Raw genomic sequence first — 20421 nt, 5'->3', positions numbered from 1 at the left:
GGTCCTTGTGTACTGTAACTACAGCAAATGTCAGCTGTTTGCCAAACACACAAGGACGAGTGAGTGCAAAAGGTTTGCAGTCATAGTCACAATACACGACTCTGGATATTGTAAGTATGTTCTTAGAATTAATTTACTTCCAGTTGATGAGTGCTAACTAGAGGTACTGTAGCTCGGGTCTAGTGCTGCCTGCATTTGCAAAGAAACACCGAGTAATTACACTCTTTCAGTCGTTGGTTTAACCGGGATTCAAGCTGTGCTTTGTCAGTCACAGCTGGAATGCTAATAATAGCATTGATGGATGGATTAATGGGTAGCATGGTAACATAGTAACACTGTCATGCAACTATGCCATGTATGTTAGCATTAACATCAAAATATTGTATGTTTTAGAGGTTTTCATTTAATGAATGAATGTGTTGCACAAGTGGAAACTTTGACCTGTTGGTGGCGCTAAATGAAGTCAGGGCATCACCAACGTCATTAGCATTCATCCTCTTAGGAGCATGAATGTCTGTACCAAATTTCATGCCAATTCATCCCATAGATTTCCAATAGTTGTCCAAATGTTTCATTAATACAAGTGTTGGATTAGAGCCAGACTGCTAATGTGGGTTAAAATCTTCCCTTCATTGTTTCTTCAGTGTTGCTTCATTATATCAAACTGTTATTTTCAGTGCAGTCTAGCAGAAATGCTTTTGTGTCAGACATGAACTTGAATTGTATTCACATAGGCATTAAGATGCAGCTAACGAAATCACAAAGTGACATTTTTATGATTGCAGCCGCACCGCTTAGCCAAAACACATTTGTGGCTTCATTGTCCTGCATTTGGCGTCTGTTAAGGCAACTGTTTCATCCTGTTTAATTGTTGAGCTTTGAGGCAAAATGGTTGGTCTAGAAAGAATCCTTTGTCCTTTGTATATTTACTGTCAATGGTACAGATTTCTGAAAGCTATAGCTGTGTTATAATATTAAATTACACCATCTTGTCTCTGTTGTTTATTTTATAATATCATCAGTAGCTGTTAAAGGGTCTTTTTTTTGGTATTATTTCACACGTATAAAATGTAGTATTTCACTTAATAAAAAAAATATGACATTTCAAAAGAAACAAAATGCATTTTTTTTAGTAAAACACATGCAGCACTACTGAATTTGGGCTAATGTCTTGTATTCCCTCCTCTTGTCAGAAACTACATCAATATTAACACATTAAAGCAAACAGAGTCAACAGTGCATCCTATTAGCACTGTGAAGTAAATATCAGTGCCCCTGTCACGCTCAGCTTAGACACAGACAAGATTGGAATATCCAGCACCAATTATAACCTGCTTGTACATCCAGCTCATCACTGCTGATGCTGCCTGAAGCCCTGTCTCAATGCCTCTTCTTTTCTGAAGGTTACAGCGTGTCCTATTCATCAGACTGAAGCCACCATTAACACAGTAAAAGCATGGAGTCATTCTGAAAATTTCCATCATTAGCCGAACCTCCTCAGTGCTTCCCAACCCCCACTCTTCAGGAAAAAAAATCAATAGCATCTGCTGCTGTACAGCCAAGCCTGCTTCATTGCTGAAGAAGACAAACAGTGGGTGAGCTAAATTGATTACGTATCAAGCTATTTTTGGAGATGATGATTTGTAAGTTTGTCCACATTGATGAAACAGTAAATAAAGTAGCAGAGCATTGAATGCATTCACAATGTTCTGATGAAACTCTATCATCATCTGCAATAACTTTCCGATAGAATAAACATGAACATGCAACCCATGCCTGCCACAGCTTTTGAAATAGTGATGAAAGGGCGTCAGCACATTCTGTGTCTGTGCAGCGAATATTTGTCACATGCCTACAGTGGTTGTGGGTAATTAGCGTGTGACACAGAACACTGCTAAGCTAACAAACGATGCATATAAGAGAGCTAATTGCATGTTGTGGCATATTTGCGGTAATTATCAACCCCATCCACCTCCACAGCCACTCATGCTCTATTGAAATGTTAGCCTCTATAAGTATTATCATAATGCACGTGACCGCAAACTGTTAATCAGGAAAGGGCTTTACTTCCTTCACCCTGTGTCCCCTTCCCCCAGCTGCCTCTGTTTATTTGCTCTGCATCTGTTTGAAGTGTTTCTTTGCTTGAACAACAGAGGGTTGCTCTGGTGGAGGAAATGTTTGTATATGTACATTTATGTTCAAACAACATTATAGGTTTGCCTGAATTGTTGGAGATCGCTGTGGCCATGATATTAATGAATCATATATATATGTATATGCACAAGCTTCTTTGTCAAGCTGCACACCTTATTCGTGCACACCCATGTGCAGGTACATTTATTTTTGGATGAATTCATCTGTGTGCCGAGCGTCTGCCTGAGAATAACATGGCTCAATTTCCATTTTTATGAACAATCCAGTTACCTCTGTCAGAGAGACTGATGGAGAGAGGTCTGCTGGATCAATGTCATCGTGCCTCTGGCATGCCAAGGAGCTTGTCCACTGTGTTACTTCTTCCTATGCTTCCACTCACCTCCTCCCCAACACTACTCACACACATATACACAGTAAAAAGCACTAGTACAGTAAAGTACATACACTATTTCTCCCCACTTCACATTCTTCCCTCACTATTTCCCACCCTTCAGTAGACAGGATACATTCTGACATTTGACAGGCCCATCAGCATTTTTCCTCCTCTCACTCTGCAGACAGCCAGCCTTTAGAGACCCAAACATAACCTTCAGCTAACTTAACCTTGAGCTTAATGAGCTACTTAACCAGACCCGAGAGGTTCCTCTGATATTTGCTGGTCATAATGTTAGCCATGGGCGCTTATGCACCTTAGCAAGAACCTGAAAATTAGAACAAACTTGGTGCTAAAGCATTTGTAGAAAAATATGAAAAACAAGGTTGGTCACTTTTGAAAGCCCCAGCTGTTATTATGTTTGCCAGAACTGCTACTCTCAACCACACACACACACACACACCATTTGGCGCAGGCTTTTATTCAAAGTAGTAAGAATTATGTGCAGTGGGAGTGGAGGCACTAACCCTGGCAGTGTTCATGCTCTTTTCTCCCTATTGAGCTGTACCAGCACCACATGGAGCACCCAGATAGATAAATCCTCCAGCAGTGTAAGATTAATCAGAAATGATGGTGGCTATTAGACAATGTCAGGCAAATAAAATGTGTTCCCCCGATTCTTGTTGTTTTCAGTGCAAGAACACAACTTGCCAAATTAAATCCCCCTCTGGGCTTTTATGATAAACAGCATGAAGATAGTCTGGCAAAGTGTCTTTGGATTTGACTGTCAAAAAGAAGAATTCACCCCCATCGCATGCTTGTCTAAGACATGTGAGGCAGAGGTTTTGTTCTACTCACCCACTGAGAATCTTAAATATTTGAAAGACATGAAGCACACTGTAAAAAACCCTCATGCTAGCTTTGTGTAGATGTCATATAATTCTATGAAAGGACGCTGCAGAAAGAAACAGTCATTATGTATGTAGGTATAGTACAGCCTAAGTACTGTACATTTATGCGTATTCCAAAAAACTATTCCCGTATCAATGTTTACTAAATTATTTAGCAAGGTGCATTACATATCTGTTATTTCTCTGAGAGTGCTGCACAATCAATAATGAGAATCTATTGTGTTGCTCGCTCTGTTCAATAACCTCTCTGTTTGTTGCTGTGGCTGCAGTTGGTCGGATAAATCACAATCAGTCAGGAGAGAAATTGGAGGTCCATAAATGAAGCCATACTTTGTTGGATTCACAGTGGTCCGCCGTTATTGTACGCTGTTAACAGATAAACTCTGCGAATGCCAAGTTTCCACTGGTGACTTAATTATAGTATATTGATTCCAGAGAGTGCAGAGCATAAAAATGCTTTTTTGAAGGACTATTTTGACTTTTTGGGGAAATATGCTTGTCTGCTTTTTTGCAGAAAGATACATGAAAAGATCAATACCACAGAGGCCAGTTAGCTTAGCTTAGCATAAAGGCTGGCAGGGGGGAATCACACAGCCTGACTCTGGTTGGTTGACAGATTTTGTTATCATGGGCCAGGCTAACTCTGTCCCCCCCGAATTCCAGTCTTTAGTCTAAGCTAAGCTAACTGACTGCTTTCTTTGGCGATATATTTACCGCACACACATGAAAATGTAACAGAGAAATGTCAAACAAAGAAAAAAACATTTAGCTTTATTCAGCATTTCGATAATCATGCTTTTTGGGTTTTTTTGGGGGGGAAATCCCCAATGCATATTGCTGCACTAAATGAGATTTAAGGTATCATATTCACACAGTAGATTCTTAGTTTTCGTCAGACTCTTGTTGTTGTGCCACTTATTTCCATGTATTTCTCTGAAAACAAGAAATGCTTGTTGGCTTTGCACTGAATTGGTTATTAGGTTTACCTCCCACCAATAGAACAGAGTCTGATTTTCAAACAGCTCATTGCCCAGTGTTTGATGTGCAAATGTGCGTGTAGCTGTCGAGTAATGTTTATACAGTATTTATGAATAAAGCTATTACATGCAATAAGGTACACATTTGGATGATGTGTGCACATTTGTGCAGTTTTCTTCCTTAATATCTCATGCACTTGCATATACACCCATTTATATACACATATGAATAGTTATGTCTGAGTGGCAGCAGAGAATGGCCTGCCTCACTGGGTCCTTTCCCCAGAGATGAGTCTTGTACTTGAGCTGACTGCTAAACAACAAGCACTACTGTACATCACTGTGCAGGAACAAAGCAATGCACAAAGCTTCCCATCTTCTGACCTTAGTCTAGTGTGTGTGTGTGTGTGTGTGTGTGCGTGTGTGTGTGTGTGTGTGTGTGTGTGTGTGTGTGTTTCTTCTACCGTGTATCAGTGTATGTGAGGAGAGAGTGCCTGCAGGGGTGTCAGCGGAGGTTTAAGATATTCAGCTTGCTGTCAGCACAGACACATTTCTCCCTCTGCACCGCTGCACAGATATGCAAATCCAGCCTCCTCAGAATGCAGAGCACCAGATCAGCTTCAATTTATTCCATTCTGCTCTCTCCCTCTTTCTGCACTCACTCTCCCTCTCTGTTCTTCTCTGCTCTCTGCCCCCCCCCCCCCCCCCCTCTCTCTCTGTGTCTCTCTGTCTTTGGTTTTCTGTTTGGTCGTAGCTGCTCTGTTCATGGCATATGCCCCCGATGAGGAATTGTATGGAGGTGAGAGGATTTCTACTGAGCAGCTTCAAGGCTTAGTGCAAAGGAGCGCTTCATTCTTTCAATCTAGTACAAGGTACAAGAGGTGTAAGATTGCCTGAGTGTGTGTGAATTTTAGCACATATACTCTTACGTGTGTGTGTTTTAGTCGAGGATTGTTTGTATTTTGCACACGCAATAATGTACCTCTCCCCTCTCTCTTGTTAATTACCGGCGATAGAACAGCAACGGCCTACATTGCTAGTGGTGAAACACAATTAGTCAGTTGCCAAGCTGCTCTCAAAAAGGCTATCTCTCCAACACACAGTGTCATCAGTAATCTAGTCTCAGCATAATCTAAATGCCAATGTCTATCCTCTGTGATCCATCCCCAGCCCACACTACATTTACATTCTAATTAGATGTGGCCAAGGCTGCTTTATAAGGACCCTTTTTAATAACACGGCTGTATTCACCTTTTCAGAGTCCCATTGCGGCTGTAAAAAAGTGGGCTACACTTTATATTTTGTCCCTTTGACATTGTGGCTACTGAGGATTTAAGTAGCTTTTTAAAGCCCTCGGCACCCGAGTGTGTGTAGCCTGACAAGAGGTTTTCTTGTCTCTCGAGGATGAATTGTAAATGCAGTTGTAAGAAATGGAGATGTAGTGTCAAAGCAGGAATAAAACGCCAACAATACACACATCACACCCAATTTGTCCATAATCAAGCATAAAGGACGTGTCATTGTAATCCTAGTAGGATTGTTTGAATGAGGACTTCATTTTCCTCCTATTTTATGTCATAAATGTAGTCTTAAACAATGATACTACTAATAATGTGTTTTAATTGCAATTACAGATGCATCTAACAATTACTTTCATTATGGTTTACTCTACGGATTGTTTTCTGGATTCACTGAGTGATTGTTTGCTCCATGAAATGTCAAATAATCACAGGTCTATCACAATTTTCCAAACCAAACAGTCCAAAATCTGATGATATTTTGTTATTTATCCTAGAAAGAAAAACCAAAGAAAACCAGCAAATTTTCTCATTTTAAACACTGTAACCAGTGCATTTTTTGGCATTTCTGCTTTAAAAAAAATGGACTTAAATGATTAATCACTGATCAAAATGGATCAACCAATCAATTATTCAACTTATTGTTTCAGCTCCAATTGTAATGCACCTTTTTACAAAAAGAAAAATCTCCAAGAGTTACATTTCAAAAACCAATTTCAGAAACATCCTAAACAGTGAATCCAGTTTCCTGTGACCTCGTATTTCTACACAGTCGGTCCTGTTTTCACCGTGTTGGATTAACATCGTTATCTAGGTGTAATTAGCAGTTCTTTTTGTGATTATGTTTTATGAAAACCCTCCTTTTCTCATTTGCAGAGCTTTGACAGCTGTTTAAACAACATACAGTTACAGAGTGTTTGGAGTAGCTGCCTGTATTTGGGTTTAGGTGACAACACGTTGTTCTAACAAGAAGATGTGATAGAAGCGAATGTGAAAGGAATAAAACATCTTCTGGATGACTGCCCTCATTCTCACTCTTGTGAATGTTCCCTCGAGGGTGGTGAGAAGTCTGATTGGGATACTGCATTTTCACATCACCGGCATTTTCATTGCAAACTGACAATAGTTTGATTTAACCAGCTGAGAGAAGATTGTGTGAAGCCATCAACAAACACGATAAGCGACTATTTAACTTGTTTGTACTTCTGTGCTTTGGATCTAGAAAAGTACACAAAGTACATGTCTTTTTTCCAACAAGTCCTCTAAATGAAACAATATATTTAATATATTTGTATATTATAAAACATAAGTGTCATAAGAGTCGTATTTGGGCATTTGCTTGATTGATGAGGACAGTGTATTTTTTTCTCTACTATCTAATGAGTTGTAGCCAAAATGATATTTCATAATATGTTGATGCTCAGCATTCATATGAAATTGAGACGTGCAATAGATAATCTCACTAATGTGAGTTTGGTATGGTTTGGCAATCCTGAACACAGTCTTTTAGTTAGATATGAAATATCAATCAATACCCGCCTTAGTTCTTTCTTACATCACAAAATGTTTAAACTAAAGAAATAAACATTCACACCTGACTGCTCAGCGGTGGAACAACTCACCTGGACAGTGTTTCTTCAGGACAAAACTGAAAGTCACTTTTATAAACTTGTTATTTTCCAAGTTGGCTTTTTGAGAGTCTAATATGGCTTCTGAATTATTCTGTGTGGTCTAATGAACTTTGAGCCGTCATGGATAATACATGATGGAGTGAAGTGATAGAGGGGATATGGAAATGCAAAACAGAGTGCTGTTATCTTCATGCTGACATCTCTGAGTTCAGTTGTTACGCATGGCCACTTGCAAAGATTACCTCCTAATACTGTATTCTAAACCATATTTGCAGTCTAATATAAGCACATTTTCAACAGCTATATGGAGAAATGTACATTGAAAACAAAAATATAGCTATTATAATATTTCAGAAATGTTGCTTTCTGCAGTCTGTGTATCAGAGGGCTTTCAAATCCGATGTGCCCTAAATCTGTATTAGAGTCCTGGAAACTCTAAAAGCAAATCAGAATCAGGACTGGTTTAGATAAAATCCTAACTGTGTCTATTTCGAGTAGAGCGTGAAGCTAGAATAGTGTACTGTGATGTCTGACGATGGAGTGAATTAGAAATTCTATTTGTTTAAGCAACATCCCAGAGTCTTTATACTCTCTGGGATCTTTGTCAGGACAAAGGAAAACATTAATGCTTTGACACAATTCTGTGGGGAAATGCTAAATAGATCCATAAAACACAGAGAGTTCCTGCCCATGTTCTTACAATAAATTTATAATTTAAAAAAGAAGTGACAGGGCACAGATTTAATTTTCCTTTCAGCTGCAGCACTCATGTTGTCTCCAGCTGACTTCTCTGTCTTTCTTGTGTTGTTGTGAATGAAAATCAGAACCCGGTGGCCCTGAAAATAAAATCTACTTGAAAGGAACAAATAACAAAAACATGTGCTTTAATTCACACCACATACAGCCTCAATAAAGTCTACTCCAGGCAACATGAAGTGATGAAAAATCTGAATTAAATAGTTCTGACTTTTTCCAAAACTATTGTCAAATCCAGGGCTTTATTTGCAAAATATCTGTAGATAATTAGAAGAAATGTGTTACTATTTGTGAAGTATTTCCCATGATGCTTTATCAGCATTGTTGAGCTCCAGCCCTCTCAATAACAAACTGCAGCTTTCACCAGCTTATTGTAAGAGCATCTAAGAGAAGTGATTGATAAGCTGTGAGGCTCTGGCCCGGTGGCCGCAGGGGAAACCTGCTCTCTCTGTTAGGGAACATCAGTGCAGGCAGCTCCCAGTGACTGATCGCCCTTCGTGTTCAGTCATCACAGATTTCCCAGTAATTGTGCTTGGAAAAGCCAGAGCCAGTGTTTCTTTTAAACTGCCGATGTTTAGCTAACAGCACTCTTCAAAAGAAAAGCTCAGGCATCAATGGTGCCATGACGGAGCTGGACATGTGACACACGGCTTCCAGAAGGAAGATCCATCTGCTCATTCATTTGTATTCTCAGAATCTCCTCCTCTGCTACATTACATAATTTGTTCATAACAATTGTTGTCATTGTCGTTTTCTGTGTCCATTATTTGCTGCTAAAAGTTGCGAAAAAAAAAAAAAAAATATGCCTTTTCAACCCTTTTAGATAACATCCCTGGTCATATTGTGCACCTATTTAATAATATATGCCTTAAAAGATACAAAGATTAATTTCTTTGGATTCTTATATCAAAATCCAATCATGTTTCCTGTAAAGCAAAATATGACGTGTGCTTGAACTACTGAATTTCAACCAATAATATCATGACATCCACCCATCAATCAATCTCAAGCTAACATTCATTAGTTAGCTAGCTAGCAGCAGCATGGTACATGTGGTGTGTCTTAGGGTGTTCAAATCAAATTCCTCCCAACGTCACGTCCCGCCTGCCTACCCTGTTTCACTCGGAAATACATCACGATAAGGAAGCTAGATGCTCTCGAAATGCGGCTTCATCTCGACGTTAAATATAAAATACATCAAATCAACTAAGAAATAAGAAGCTATGAGAACAAATGTTGAAAATGATTCTGCAAGAAGACAGTCACTTGTTACAATCTTGTGCCAGCGAATTAAGTAAAGTGCTCACTAGCCCTTAAAGTCAATTTCAACTTTAACTTCAGTTTATTTATAAATCAACGTTACCCAAGGAGTGTCTGCACACTTTACAGATTAATATATAAATTATGTACCCAATTATGTAACTTTTGACTACGTAGCCTTTGATGAAACAGCGGCTACTGTGGCCACAAGTGGCAATAACATGATAATGGCAAAGGCTTAAATTTAGTCATAAAACAGAGGAACAAGAGCAAGTTGAGAAGAGCTCATAAAGTGAGCAAACTGACTTGGTTATATCAGTTACACAGCAACATCTAATTTAATGTCAGCTTGCTAACATTAGACACCCAAAGCTGTAGCGGCAAACGTCTGAGTTGAACAAGGAATGAAAGCGCCATTTCAGCTTTCAAAAGTTATGTGTTCTTGCCAACAACCCACATTAAGTTCGCGAGCAACTTTGTTTATTATGACTAAAGGAAGAAGCCTAATTTTGTCCATGTGCAGTAGTCTCAGCAGCCACAGAGTTTTAAACATTTAGATAATGCATTTTTACTGCTTCAGTATTGTGTTTCGGGGGAGCTTAGGGCAGAAACACCAGTGAAATATCATTAAGAGCCCATGAACTTAAAAACAAAAGTTATGATGAATATGAATTTCTTAAACTGACTGGCTCCAAGCAGTTTGTGAAACATTTATTTTGTATTTCCAGAGGACTGAATAAATTTGCCAGGATACATGATTGGCTGTTGACAGTCCGCTCCAAATGGTTCAGTCATGTCCAACAGTCTTTGGCTGACAGACTTCAAACTGTTCACACATCAGCGGAGCTTTCCTGGTTCTTCAGCTCGACAGGAAATAAAGTGACTTTTGGGAAGTTGTTTATCATGTATGTTTGCAGTGTGAATGCGTAGTAAGCGACTACAGATGGGAGCCATGACATCAGATCTGAGAGGAGAGTCATTTTGAAGTCTATTACATTCAGCGCTGACTTTGTGTTGTCGCCTGTAAATATAACCTAACCGTGATTTGTCAAATTATTAAGGCCAGGAGGTTTTAAAATTTGAACCACGTTGTCAGCAGTAGCCTAAGTAATGATCATCGACCAAGTCCTCAAACGTTTTAATGTAGGCTGATGTGTTTATTTTTACACACAGAATAGCCTCCAGCATGTAATCAATATGTATACTGTGTGACACCATTGTCTAACCCTCAGTTCAAGCTCACACAATTAGATTGATTACTGCCAACAGCCTTCTCTCCCACAAAATAATCACAATCTATGTATTGTGTAGCTCTGTGGTTCAATAACCCAACTGTAAGTATCCATTATATATAAAACACATATACACAACGTTTTTCCCAGGCTCCCCTTCTCTTCTCCAGCATAGGATTGTAGTTTATTTATATTAAAAGCTCTGCTTGACAATAAAACATGTACAAAGATCCACATTTAGAAGATCAACTAAAGTCTTATGTTAACTACTATTGAGCAGTGTGTACCTCACCTAGAAGCCCTTGAACACTGAGGTTGTTAAGGATCACCCCACTCAGATTTTCCCTGCTTGTCAGGATATTTGAACTGCTAACCCTCCAAATATAAGCATCACTCCATAACCTGCAAGGCCGAAATATATGTGAAACACAAAGTGCTGTTCCGACACTCTGAAGGCGGTGAAAAACTGCTTTTCAATTTATCACTCAATTTTGTAACTTTCTGAAACTGACAATCTGACATTAATGCTCGCTTTCTGCAGCAGCTAACCTGGTGTGAGTTGGAGAGAAAGTGGGCAGAGCTCCAAACACTTTTTTTATTTTCTCCAAATTCCTCACATTGCTGCCTTTGCCACTGTTCAAGTTCATGGTGAATTGCAACAGTTTCCTCTGTGCAGTTTGGTGATGGAGTCATTGTGCTTTCAGAGAAGAGGCTGGAAAAGTGAGACTGACAGAGATATGCAGCGATACACAGACTCTCCCTTCACCCCCACACTATGTTTTTGAATCAGAGTTGTACGGCTGGTACTTAACACACACACCGGGGAATACAGCGACCTTTGAGCTTCCTGTAAATGCAAGAAATGTTATTTTTCTGTGTCCTGCTTATTGAAGTCTTGTACCAACAACTCCCCTTACAATGACAGACAGTTTCTCACCCCACCTAAGAATTTGGCAGCTCTAAAGAAATACACAAATTCAGTTTCCTGACATGAAGGATGTCTCGGAGTCCAACCTTGTTCTGATTGAGTACACAATATTCAGTATACAGCTAGAGGCTGCTGCCACCACAGTTCAATGACCGTTTGTTTTGCCATGCCAAAATCCTGGATATGCTAATTAATACTATAGATGACTAAAACTGTTAAAAAGACACTAAAGTGAACCTAAAGTGAACTGGTAACACTTTAAGTCCCCCATTTTGCATTTATAAGTATACAAACATTTAATACACCAATTATAACACACTATAATGTAGGTGTGAGCAGATAGAAGGACATTTTAATTTTAAGTATTTGTCAACAATTATAACTTTATAACTCTATAACAATTTTATATTATTACAACTGCATTTAAGTATATTCTCATTCATTGTCTGTTTATACACCAACCTCCACTTATGTGTAGTTGCTGACAAATACATAAACAACTACACGCTTACAACACTACATTGTAATGATTATATACTGCTTATGAATGATAAATAGGGGGACTTAAAGTGTTGCCAACAAACCCAATGATCCATCTCACCTATTTAAGTAGAAAAAAATCAATTAAATCAATTAATCCTCATGGGGAGGTGTGGGCAAATTATTATGCAGTGTGTATGAACTTTATTATAAAATACAGATCTGTAAATGCTCTGGTGGAATATATGCCTTCCCATCGATTCCCAGATGGGAATGGTTTGAATTCAAACTATTAAATCCCTGCCATTTAGTTCAAGATTGTTAAAGCTTTTTCACGCTGAACTTCTTTTTACTCTCCAGGCAGTGTACTTGTGATAGACTCTGAGTTGGTTATTGTGGGAGCCCAGTGGGAATCAATGTAATAGATACTCTTGAAGGTGTTACATTCAATCACAGAGCTGGTGGTGCTCCACTTTTAACTTTTCTGTGTTCATTGGTAGGCATGAAGTTCCTCACGTTGTGTGTCACAGATAAAATTCATCTCACAAATTGTAGCCAGCTCTGAAGGAAATTTAAAATTACTATTAATTATCAAAAATCTCATGCGTCCAAGGCGAAATACGTATTCAATTACTGTGCTTTTATACTTATTCTTAAAACGTGTTATATCAAACAAAGCTGGGAAAACTACAAAAAGCTCTCAAAAAAGAAGACAAAGTATTTCATAATGAACTGATACAGCAGGTACAATGTATGTTCTAGTTTGCACAGGATTTTGGGAGCACCGATATAAACCAGTTGTCACCATGTCCTCACTGCTCCACATCCGCCCAACAACCAGCACTACCTTTGCTGTCCCCGACTTGTCAGACACTGGTTCTCTAGCGAGTTGTGATGAACTGTCATGTGCGTGACTAAACCGGTTCAACAGCGCGCTGTTGGTTGGAGAAATCACTCAGCCATTACAGCCCCTCAGTGTCTGTAAAAACAGCTTCAGGCAGGGAGGTTTGGACCGAGAGATGGAGAGAGACTGTTTTCTCTGCAGTGGGAAGCATGGTTCATGCTTCTCCCTAACCCCTTGCAAACAGCATGCCAACACAAGTCCCAAACAGCACCTTCTCTATCCACTTGTAAATTCACCAGCTCGGCAGCACAGGAAGGGAATGTAAATTAGGTGTGACTAACAGCAAGATGGGAATTCAGGCAGGTTTTCCCCTCCTCTCTTGCTGTTCTCCCCTGGCTACCGGGGGTTTTGTACACATCCACTTTCCCGCAGTGCTCGAGGCTGTCAGCTTGGTTTCATGTGCAGAATGACTTCGGCTGGAGGTGTACTAAGCTGAGGCCAGATAAGGAAAAGAAGATAGAAGGGCAGTGTTGCTGAGCTGAAGTCAGAATGAAGCCTTTTTAAAAAACCTATTAGATTTATCATGAACTGGGAGCCCTTTCACTTCATCTTCAAAACCATTGGACCAGTCGTGCTCACTGAAATATGGGAAATACAACTGCCACGTGTGATTTCTCAGAAACATTTTAGCTCTATTGACAGCAGGAAGCTTTGTTAACATAGGTACACTAAATTCTTTTTAGGTGTTAAAGGATAAGGCTTGCAATATTTTTGTCAATGCAAACCAATGTACCCATCAAAAGACCAAAAGGAACAATAAATATATCCTACTAACGAGTACAGCCTGTGTAGCCAAATCCTGATGCAGATTATTCCTCTGTGCCATGGAGCTCCATTGTTGTCCAAAACTATTAAAAACACATCAATGAGCCACACATTGCGTTCATTACAATGACCATAGGCATTGTAGTTTATTCTGAGTCAGTCCCACATACACAAACCTCTGTAAATACTCACTAGTGTGCCCAATGTATATTAATCCACAGCTGAAAATAGTCCCCAAGAAATGCACTATTTACTCCTGTTTGAGCAATTAAAGAACTACAGTACCCAGCTGTTACAGGGAACGCCAGCTGCGTTGCTCTCGGGATGGCAATGCCGGTGGGTGGGTTGGTTAGTTGGTCCATCCCTTTTGTCCGAACTGAAATATCTCAACAACTATTGGATGGAGTGCCATGACATTTTGATGTATCCTACTGACTTTAGTGATCCCCTCGCTTTTCTTCTAGCACCAGCGAAACTAATGACTTTCCCATCTGCTCAGCTGTACTTTGTGTTTGGTGCCAATTAGCAATTGTTAGCGTATTAAAAAGCTAAACTAAGATGATGAGCATGGTAAACTTTAAACCTAAACAAATCTAAACATCAACATGTTTAGATTAGTTTACATTTAGCATGTAGCACAGTGTTGCTAGCATGGCTGCAGACTCTTTGTATAAACATGAAACTATACATTTGTGACCAGTTTTCAAAGGTGTCTTCGTTATGAACGAATGGGCTTGGGGCTGAGTGTCATTGATTGTGTAGGGAAATCGGAAAGTATGAAGAGACGGACAAACACATCGCTCCTTTCGGTTGATTCATAAGATTCGTTGTCAAAAGAAAACAATATGAGTAACACCAACTTTAGTTCAGTTTATATGAGCTTTCCTATAACAGATGAGTAAAATGCACTGGTGGAATACGTGCTTTCCCATCTATTCCTTGACACCATGTTTGAATTCAAACCATTAAATCCTCCCTGCTTAGTTTAAGATTGTTATAGCTTTTTTCACCCCAAACTTTTTATCTCCAGGCAGTGCACTTGTGATAGACTCTGAATTGGTTATTGTGGGAGCCCAGTGGGAATCGATGTAACAGATACTGTTGAAGGTGTTACATTCAATCACAGAGTTGGTGGTGCTCCACTTTTAACTTTCCTTTTCTGTGTCATCGTTTGTAGTCATGAAGTAATTTCCTCATGTGAAAGTGTGTCATCAGACAGTGTATCAACATGTGGTTAAAGTGTATATGCATAGCTGTTCTAGCTTTATTATCCAGGTGCATTGGGACCGGTGTGTAATAAAAAGATAGAATACAAAATTCAGCCTTTTTATTCTTCAGTGCGTGGGCAGCCACTCTCACAGAAAGAGAAACAGCAACCAGCCAATTATTCTTGTGATTATTATTGCAAGGAAGTGGATGGACCTGCATGTTATTGGTGTCAGGGAGGGTGTCAATGGACCTCTTTTTCAGTCTAATAAATACTCTTTGCACTACTGCCCCTGGATTTTCAAGGGATTATGAGAGTGCGCTTTCCATAAGCAATGAGCTGTATTCTCTCATTATGTGTAATGGGAATAGTAGGCATGCAGTCATATTTGTGAATATGTAAGGAGAGTATCCAAGTGTGGTGTATGTATGAGAGTGTGTGTGTTCGGGAGTGTGTTTTACGGTCTTGATGATGGAGAACTAGCCCTCTGCAGACAACCTGTGCTTATTTTATGACCTCCTCCCCAGCTGCAGCATGTGGGCAATAAACCTTTCTCCAGCAATCTCCAAACAGTGCAGCAATCAATGGGAAATTATCTCAGCCAATCGATGGGCCAGCCTTTCTATTTCTCCCTCTCTCTACCTCTCCCGCTGTCCTCCTATCTGTATCCCTTTCTCCCGGCAGCCCTCCCTCTCTCCGTCCTTCTCCTCATCCCTTCTGTCTCATTTTTGCTGTCTCTCTGTTTTTTCCACCCACTCCTTCACTCACTCCCCCCCCTCCCCCACTTTCACTTGCGCTCCCTCCAGCTCTCTCAGCTCCACAGCACCTACTCTGAAATGCGACAGCTCAGCAGCTCCAGAGCCATTAACAAAAGTCGCCTTCACCCATGGAATATGTAACATTGCTAGATTGACTTTCCTGGCGAATATAATGAGTCTGACTTGTTCACACATCCAGAGAATATTCCCTCTGACAGTCGTGACAACAAGGCCCACTTACTGGACTCTACTGTTGTTGTTGCTGTTATTGCTGTTGTCCTTGGTCGTTCGTGGCCAGCTGCACAAAACCTTGTTATTTCTCCATGTTTCACTCAAGGGTGTATTTTAATGCGTTTAGGAAATTGCCTAAAGGACACTTCTAAAATTGTTTCCCTGCATAAGAAAAAATACTAAGTGGTTTTCAACATTCAGGCAGCGTAAAAACTCTAAAGTTGCTATGGTAACGGAGCTGACATGACAATTAACTGTTACTATACTCACACACAAACGCTGAGGAAGCAGACTAACAGTGACTACAGTCAGACTACAGTGATTAAGTAATGACTCAAAATCAATATTTATATATACTATCATTATATTAACAGTGGCAGAGAATTACCATCTGACTCTGCACTTCCCCTCAGCTCAGCTCTGTTACATTTTTCAGCTTGTTATTTTGGTTTTCCGGCCCCAACTGTTCTGGTTCACTCTCACCGCTCTCATAGCACAGTTTCGGCCACAGCATTCAGCTGTTTTCAGTGAAAAGCCTCTAAAAACCAACTGTAAGCCACCTGCCCAGCACTTAATGGCAAACAGACACAGTTAGCGACTGGCTGGTGAACACAGTGGAACATTTAGCGTCTAAAGAGCCAGTTATTTCCCTCAGGAGTTGGAGACAAAAACAGAGTGAATATTGAACTTACATTTGCCAGGTGGCGATGACTTTGAATAAACACTAATGTTACCCCATGTCTGCTGGAAGTGTGAATAGGCAACTGTTTAACAACTTTATAAGGTGATAATATGTCAGTGTTACTCATTGCGTGAGGTCGTAGAGCCAAATCAAGCATTGCAAATACATAAAAGATTTCGCCTTTTGTTGTGAATGGTTAAAACTTTTTTATGTAGTCTTGTGGCTTAAAATTTCTCTGCTCCTGTTAAATTTTGTTGAGCAAACCACCGGCTGGCTAGGAGATCTCTAAAGACAGGACTTGTGTATTATTTCAAGAAATCTGATCTGTCACTTCAATGGGTTTCATACACCCGGCAAAATATATTGTTTGCAATGTAGTGTGAATTTTCATTTCAGCATCCTTAGGTGTCCTTGAAGTTGAATTTATTTTATGCTACGATGCATACTGCTAAATGCTCATTCAGTGAGTGCTTCTTTTGACTTATGTACTTAGTTTGTTTTCATATGCAGATACACAATGTCACTGTGTCATGACAAGGAAAACTGCCAGAGCCAATTTTCCACAATATTGACTCTGTCACACAACATCTTAAAGGAAGCAAGAAAGGGCGGAACAAGTTAGAGGAGTTAGAGCATTAGCACATTTCCCAGAAAAAAAGTCTGCTTTTGCTGGTACAACGCCACTTTGACTTTGGCCCTCCAGAGTTCAGCTGCCATCTCTGTATTTTATGATATAGTTATTGGGGTGTAAAACATGTAATATTTATTTCCCCCCCTAAAATACATGCAAGAGTGGAGCTGCTCTTGGACCTTGTGTGGTGAATGTGTCAAAAAAGCTTTTTTAACCTATGATACATTTCTGTTATGGTGGATTTATCATTAAAGTAATCTTGAATAAACTTTTGGCAGCAGTCACCCAAAAATTCCAAAGGTGTTTCCACGCCAAAGCAGCTCTCGCTCCTGGCAGAAAAGACACACACTGACAGCCATTCAGACAGGCTTGGAAATGGTGAGCAAACAGCACTTCTCCTAAACACCTTGTTTATGCTGCTACTACCCACAGAGTTCAGCCATAACGTGACAACATGAAAAGAAAGCACAAGTGACAACCGCCACCCCTGCCTGTCACACTTATATCATTTTTTCCCATGCCTCAGCCATGGGGAAAACGGCCAGCTAATGTGGTGGTTTGACAAGCAGGAGGCTTGTGTTAGGCAGAGAGACACTGGGTTATTATTTGCCTTGCAGTTAAGGATGGGGTCAGCACAGGTTATCAACACCCAGCAGAGGTTGTTCTGCACAGAAAAGGACAAAGCAGCAGACCATAGTATGGGAGAATGAGCTGTAATGAAGGAATGTGAAATGTGATTGATATTGGGAATGCTGCAGTGAGCGCGTAAGGTGTCGGTTACAGTAGATGAGGAGGTCAGGTTCAGTCAGTGGCTGCAGGGAGTTTGTTTACTCACCATAGCTACAAGCATTTATATAAATATCCACTTGATAAAATCCCTCTTTGAGATTCTCAGCTGTTTTCATCCGTGCAAACATTCTCATCTGAGTGAGCAACAAATTCTGACCATGGAAATTCTCACAACAATGGAGGCTACTGTTTTATGACTTGAGTGAAAGGGTAGTCTGCTAATCAGCAAGTTCATGCAGGTGCTGTTAGCTGGCTCTGCTATGTAATCAAAACAAAGGGATTAATGAAAGAATCCTTGACTGTTACATTCTTGGCAGAATAAGAAACATGCACAGACATTAACCTTAGATACATCAATGGGGAGTGCACTGAGAAATGATTGTATAGTGAAATGTTTATTAGTTACTACTGATAGCACTTTCACTTTTCCTGCTTTCCTTTGCTTTTGTTGATTCTGTTTACACCTGATACAAATGTTTCTTGAGTTCAGACTGTTGTTGCAGATGGCTTCTAATCAAGAGGGTTGATAAAGGTTTCCCACAAGAATCAGTATTAGCCCTCCTATGGTCTTAACAAAAAGACTAAATGTATGCATTTCACCAGAGCACAGAGCTGCAATGTTCCTACTCTAATCTACACAATTAAAATCTAATACATTCAGTACAACATTATAAATACTTAGGAATTTGGTTAGTTAGCAGATTGTCCCACAAAATCTCAGGTTGAACACCTCGCGCAAAACCTTAAAATTCAAATAGAATTTGTATACCAAAGCTTTGGTCACTTTTCAAAACAGAAATAACACTATACTGTACTATCTCAACTTGATTATGGTGATTTCCTGTATGCTGTTGCCACTACCCTTTAAACAAGGGATGCCATTTACCATGGTGCAAATCAATTTGTTGCTCAAGACAGCTATCAAGACTCACCACTGAGTTTTATGAGAAAAGTCAGAAAGCATCCGCATACCTGTGTTTTCTTTTATTGCTCAGTTACTTAACAACCTTAGCTGAGTTCAATGTGAACATTAGCACCAGATTAGTTTAAAAAGTTCCTCATACCACCTCTGAACTAGGGAAGACGTTTCCGGTACTATGCATCTTACTACTATAATAAACTCATTCCATTAAAAGGTGTTTTTACATGTAGCTCAGTATTGTTCTGTATTTTTGTAACTAAGAGCATATATTATCATCCTTTATATGTGTGGTCTTTGTTACCATTGGATTATACTGAATGTACGTCTATATAATTGAATGAAAAGACACCTTACTTTGCTGCCAACAAAGGCTGTGGTCTGATCGCTCTTTGCCGTGGAATAAAGGCTCTCATTGGCCTTTTACCTCATCATCTCTCTGTCTCTCTCTCTCTCTCTCTCCACTGTCTATCGAAGGCCGCCTCTAATCAGCGGGCCTTGAGCTCTCAGAAAGGTCACTCTGTCCCTTTGATGGTGTTTTGATTCATCCCTTCCTCTTTTCTCCCCTCCCACCCTTCCCTTTCACCCCGTTTCTCTCACAGGGAAGCTGGAGAGTCACTACCACCAGGGTGCCAAGAAGGGGCTGGTCCCATCAGCTGCAGACTGACGTCAAGAGGAGAAGCTGAGGAGGAAAAACGGTCTGATCTCACAGGAACTCGGAAAATTATGTTTTCTAAAAAATGGCCACATTCTCAACTGGGTTGTCCCAACATTTTATCAGGAGTTATCAATGCTGACATATTTTCAGTTTCAGTTCTATTTGTGTTTTCAATCACTGACATTTGCATTTTACATAAGGAATATTGCTTGAAAGTATACAGTACATAGATATACAATCATTTTGACAAATTTCTGCATTCTTTGATTGTTTTCAGAAATAAAAACACCCTTAGGTTTCATTTTGTGCTTCTCTAATTAGGGTTAACCCTAACCCTAACCCTAACCCCGGGGCAGGTGACGCACAGGGCTCCAGCATTTCATCTACTGTTCTGACCTCTAGCATCGTGCCCACACTGAAGAAAACACGGTTTAAGGATACTTTCAATCTAAACAGCGTGGGTTGTCCGACCTGTATCTTGCTCCCTGCTCACCACCACAAGAGTTTTAAAACAGGTCTGAAACTGCACAACAGCGATATTAAAGGTGAACACTGGTTCGTTTAAAGGCATAACCCTTAAGATTTCAGTTGTGGTGGATATAGCGACACCTGCAGTAACTGGTGATAACGTTAAGAATGTCTTGATAATACAAGTCTCACTGGGGGCAGGAAACCCTCTTTGAGCAGCTATTCTTTTTGGCCATGATGACTATTTGATGTTATAAATTGTTGTAGCTATACTTGTACAGACACATTTTTAGGATTATAACTTTAAATGGATAAATTTACCTCACTTGTTGTGTGCCATGTTGTGGCAATTGTGGGTAACGCAAAGTCTGATTATATTAGTGGCAACTTTCTGCCCCCTCAGCTATTA

General features: G+C 39.9%; 1 protein-coding gene across 1 annotated transcript in view; it reads left to right on the top strand.

Moving 5' to 3' along the window:
• The window catches only part of trip4 (thyroid hormone receptor interactor 4), a 67492-nt gene extending 47541 nt beyond the window's left edge, over window positions 1-19951 (top strand). The window contains exon 13 of the mRNA XM_070907573.1: window positions 19489-19951. Coding sequence (XP_070763674.1) covers window positions 19489-19553 — 65 coding nt within the window. The 3' untranslated portion in view covers window positions 19554-19951. The remainder of the gene's footprint in view (window positions 1-19488) is intronic.
• Window positions 19952-20421: the final 470 nt, after the last annotated feature.

This window comes from Enoplosus armatus, chromosome 1 (genome assembly GCF_043641665.1).
Source record: "Enoplosus armatus isolate fEnoArm2 chromosome 1, fEnoArm2.hap1, whole genome shotgun sequence".
NCBI classification, from domain to species: domain Eukaryota; kingdom Metazoa; phylum Chordata; class Actinopteri; order Centrarchiformes; family Enoplosidae; genus Enoplosus; species Enoplosus armatus.
The sequence above is the reverse complement of the archived record's forward strand: the minus strand, read 5'-3'. Positions and strand labels throughout refer to the sequence as shown.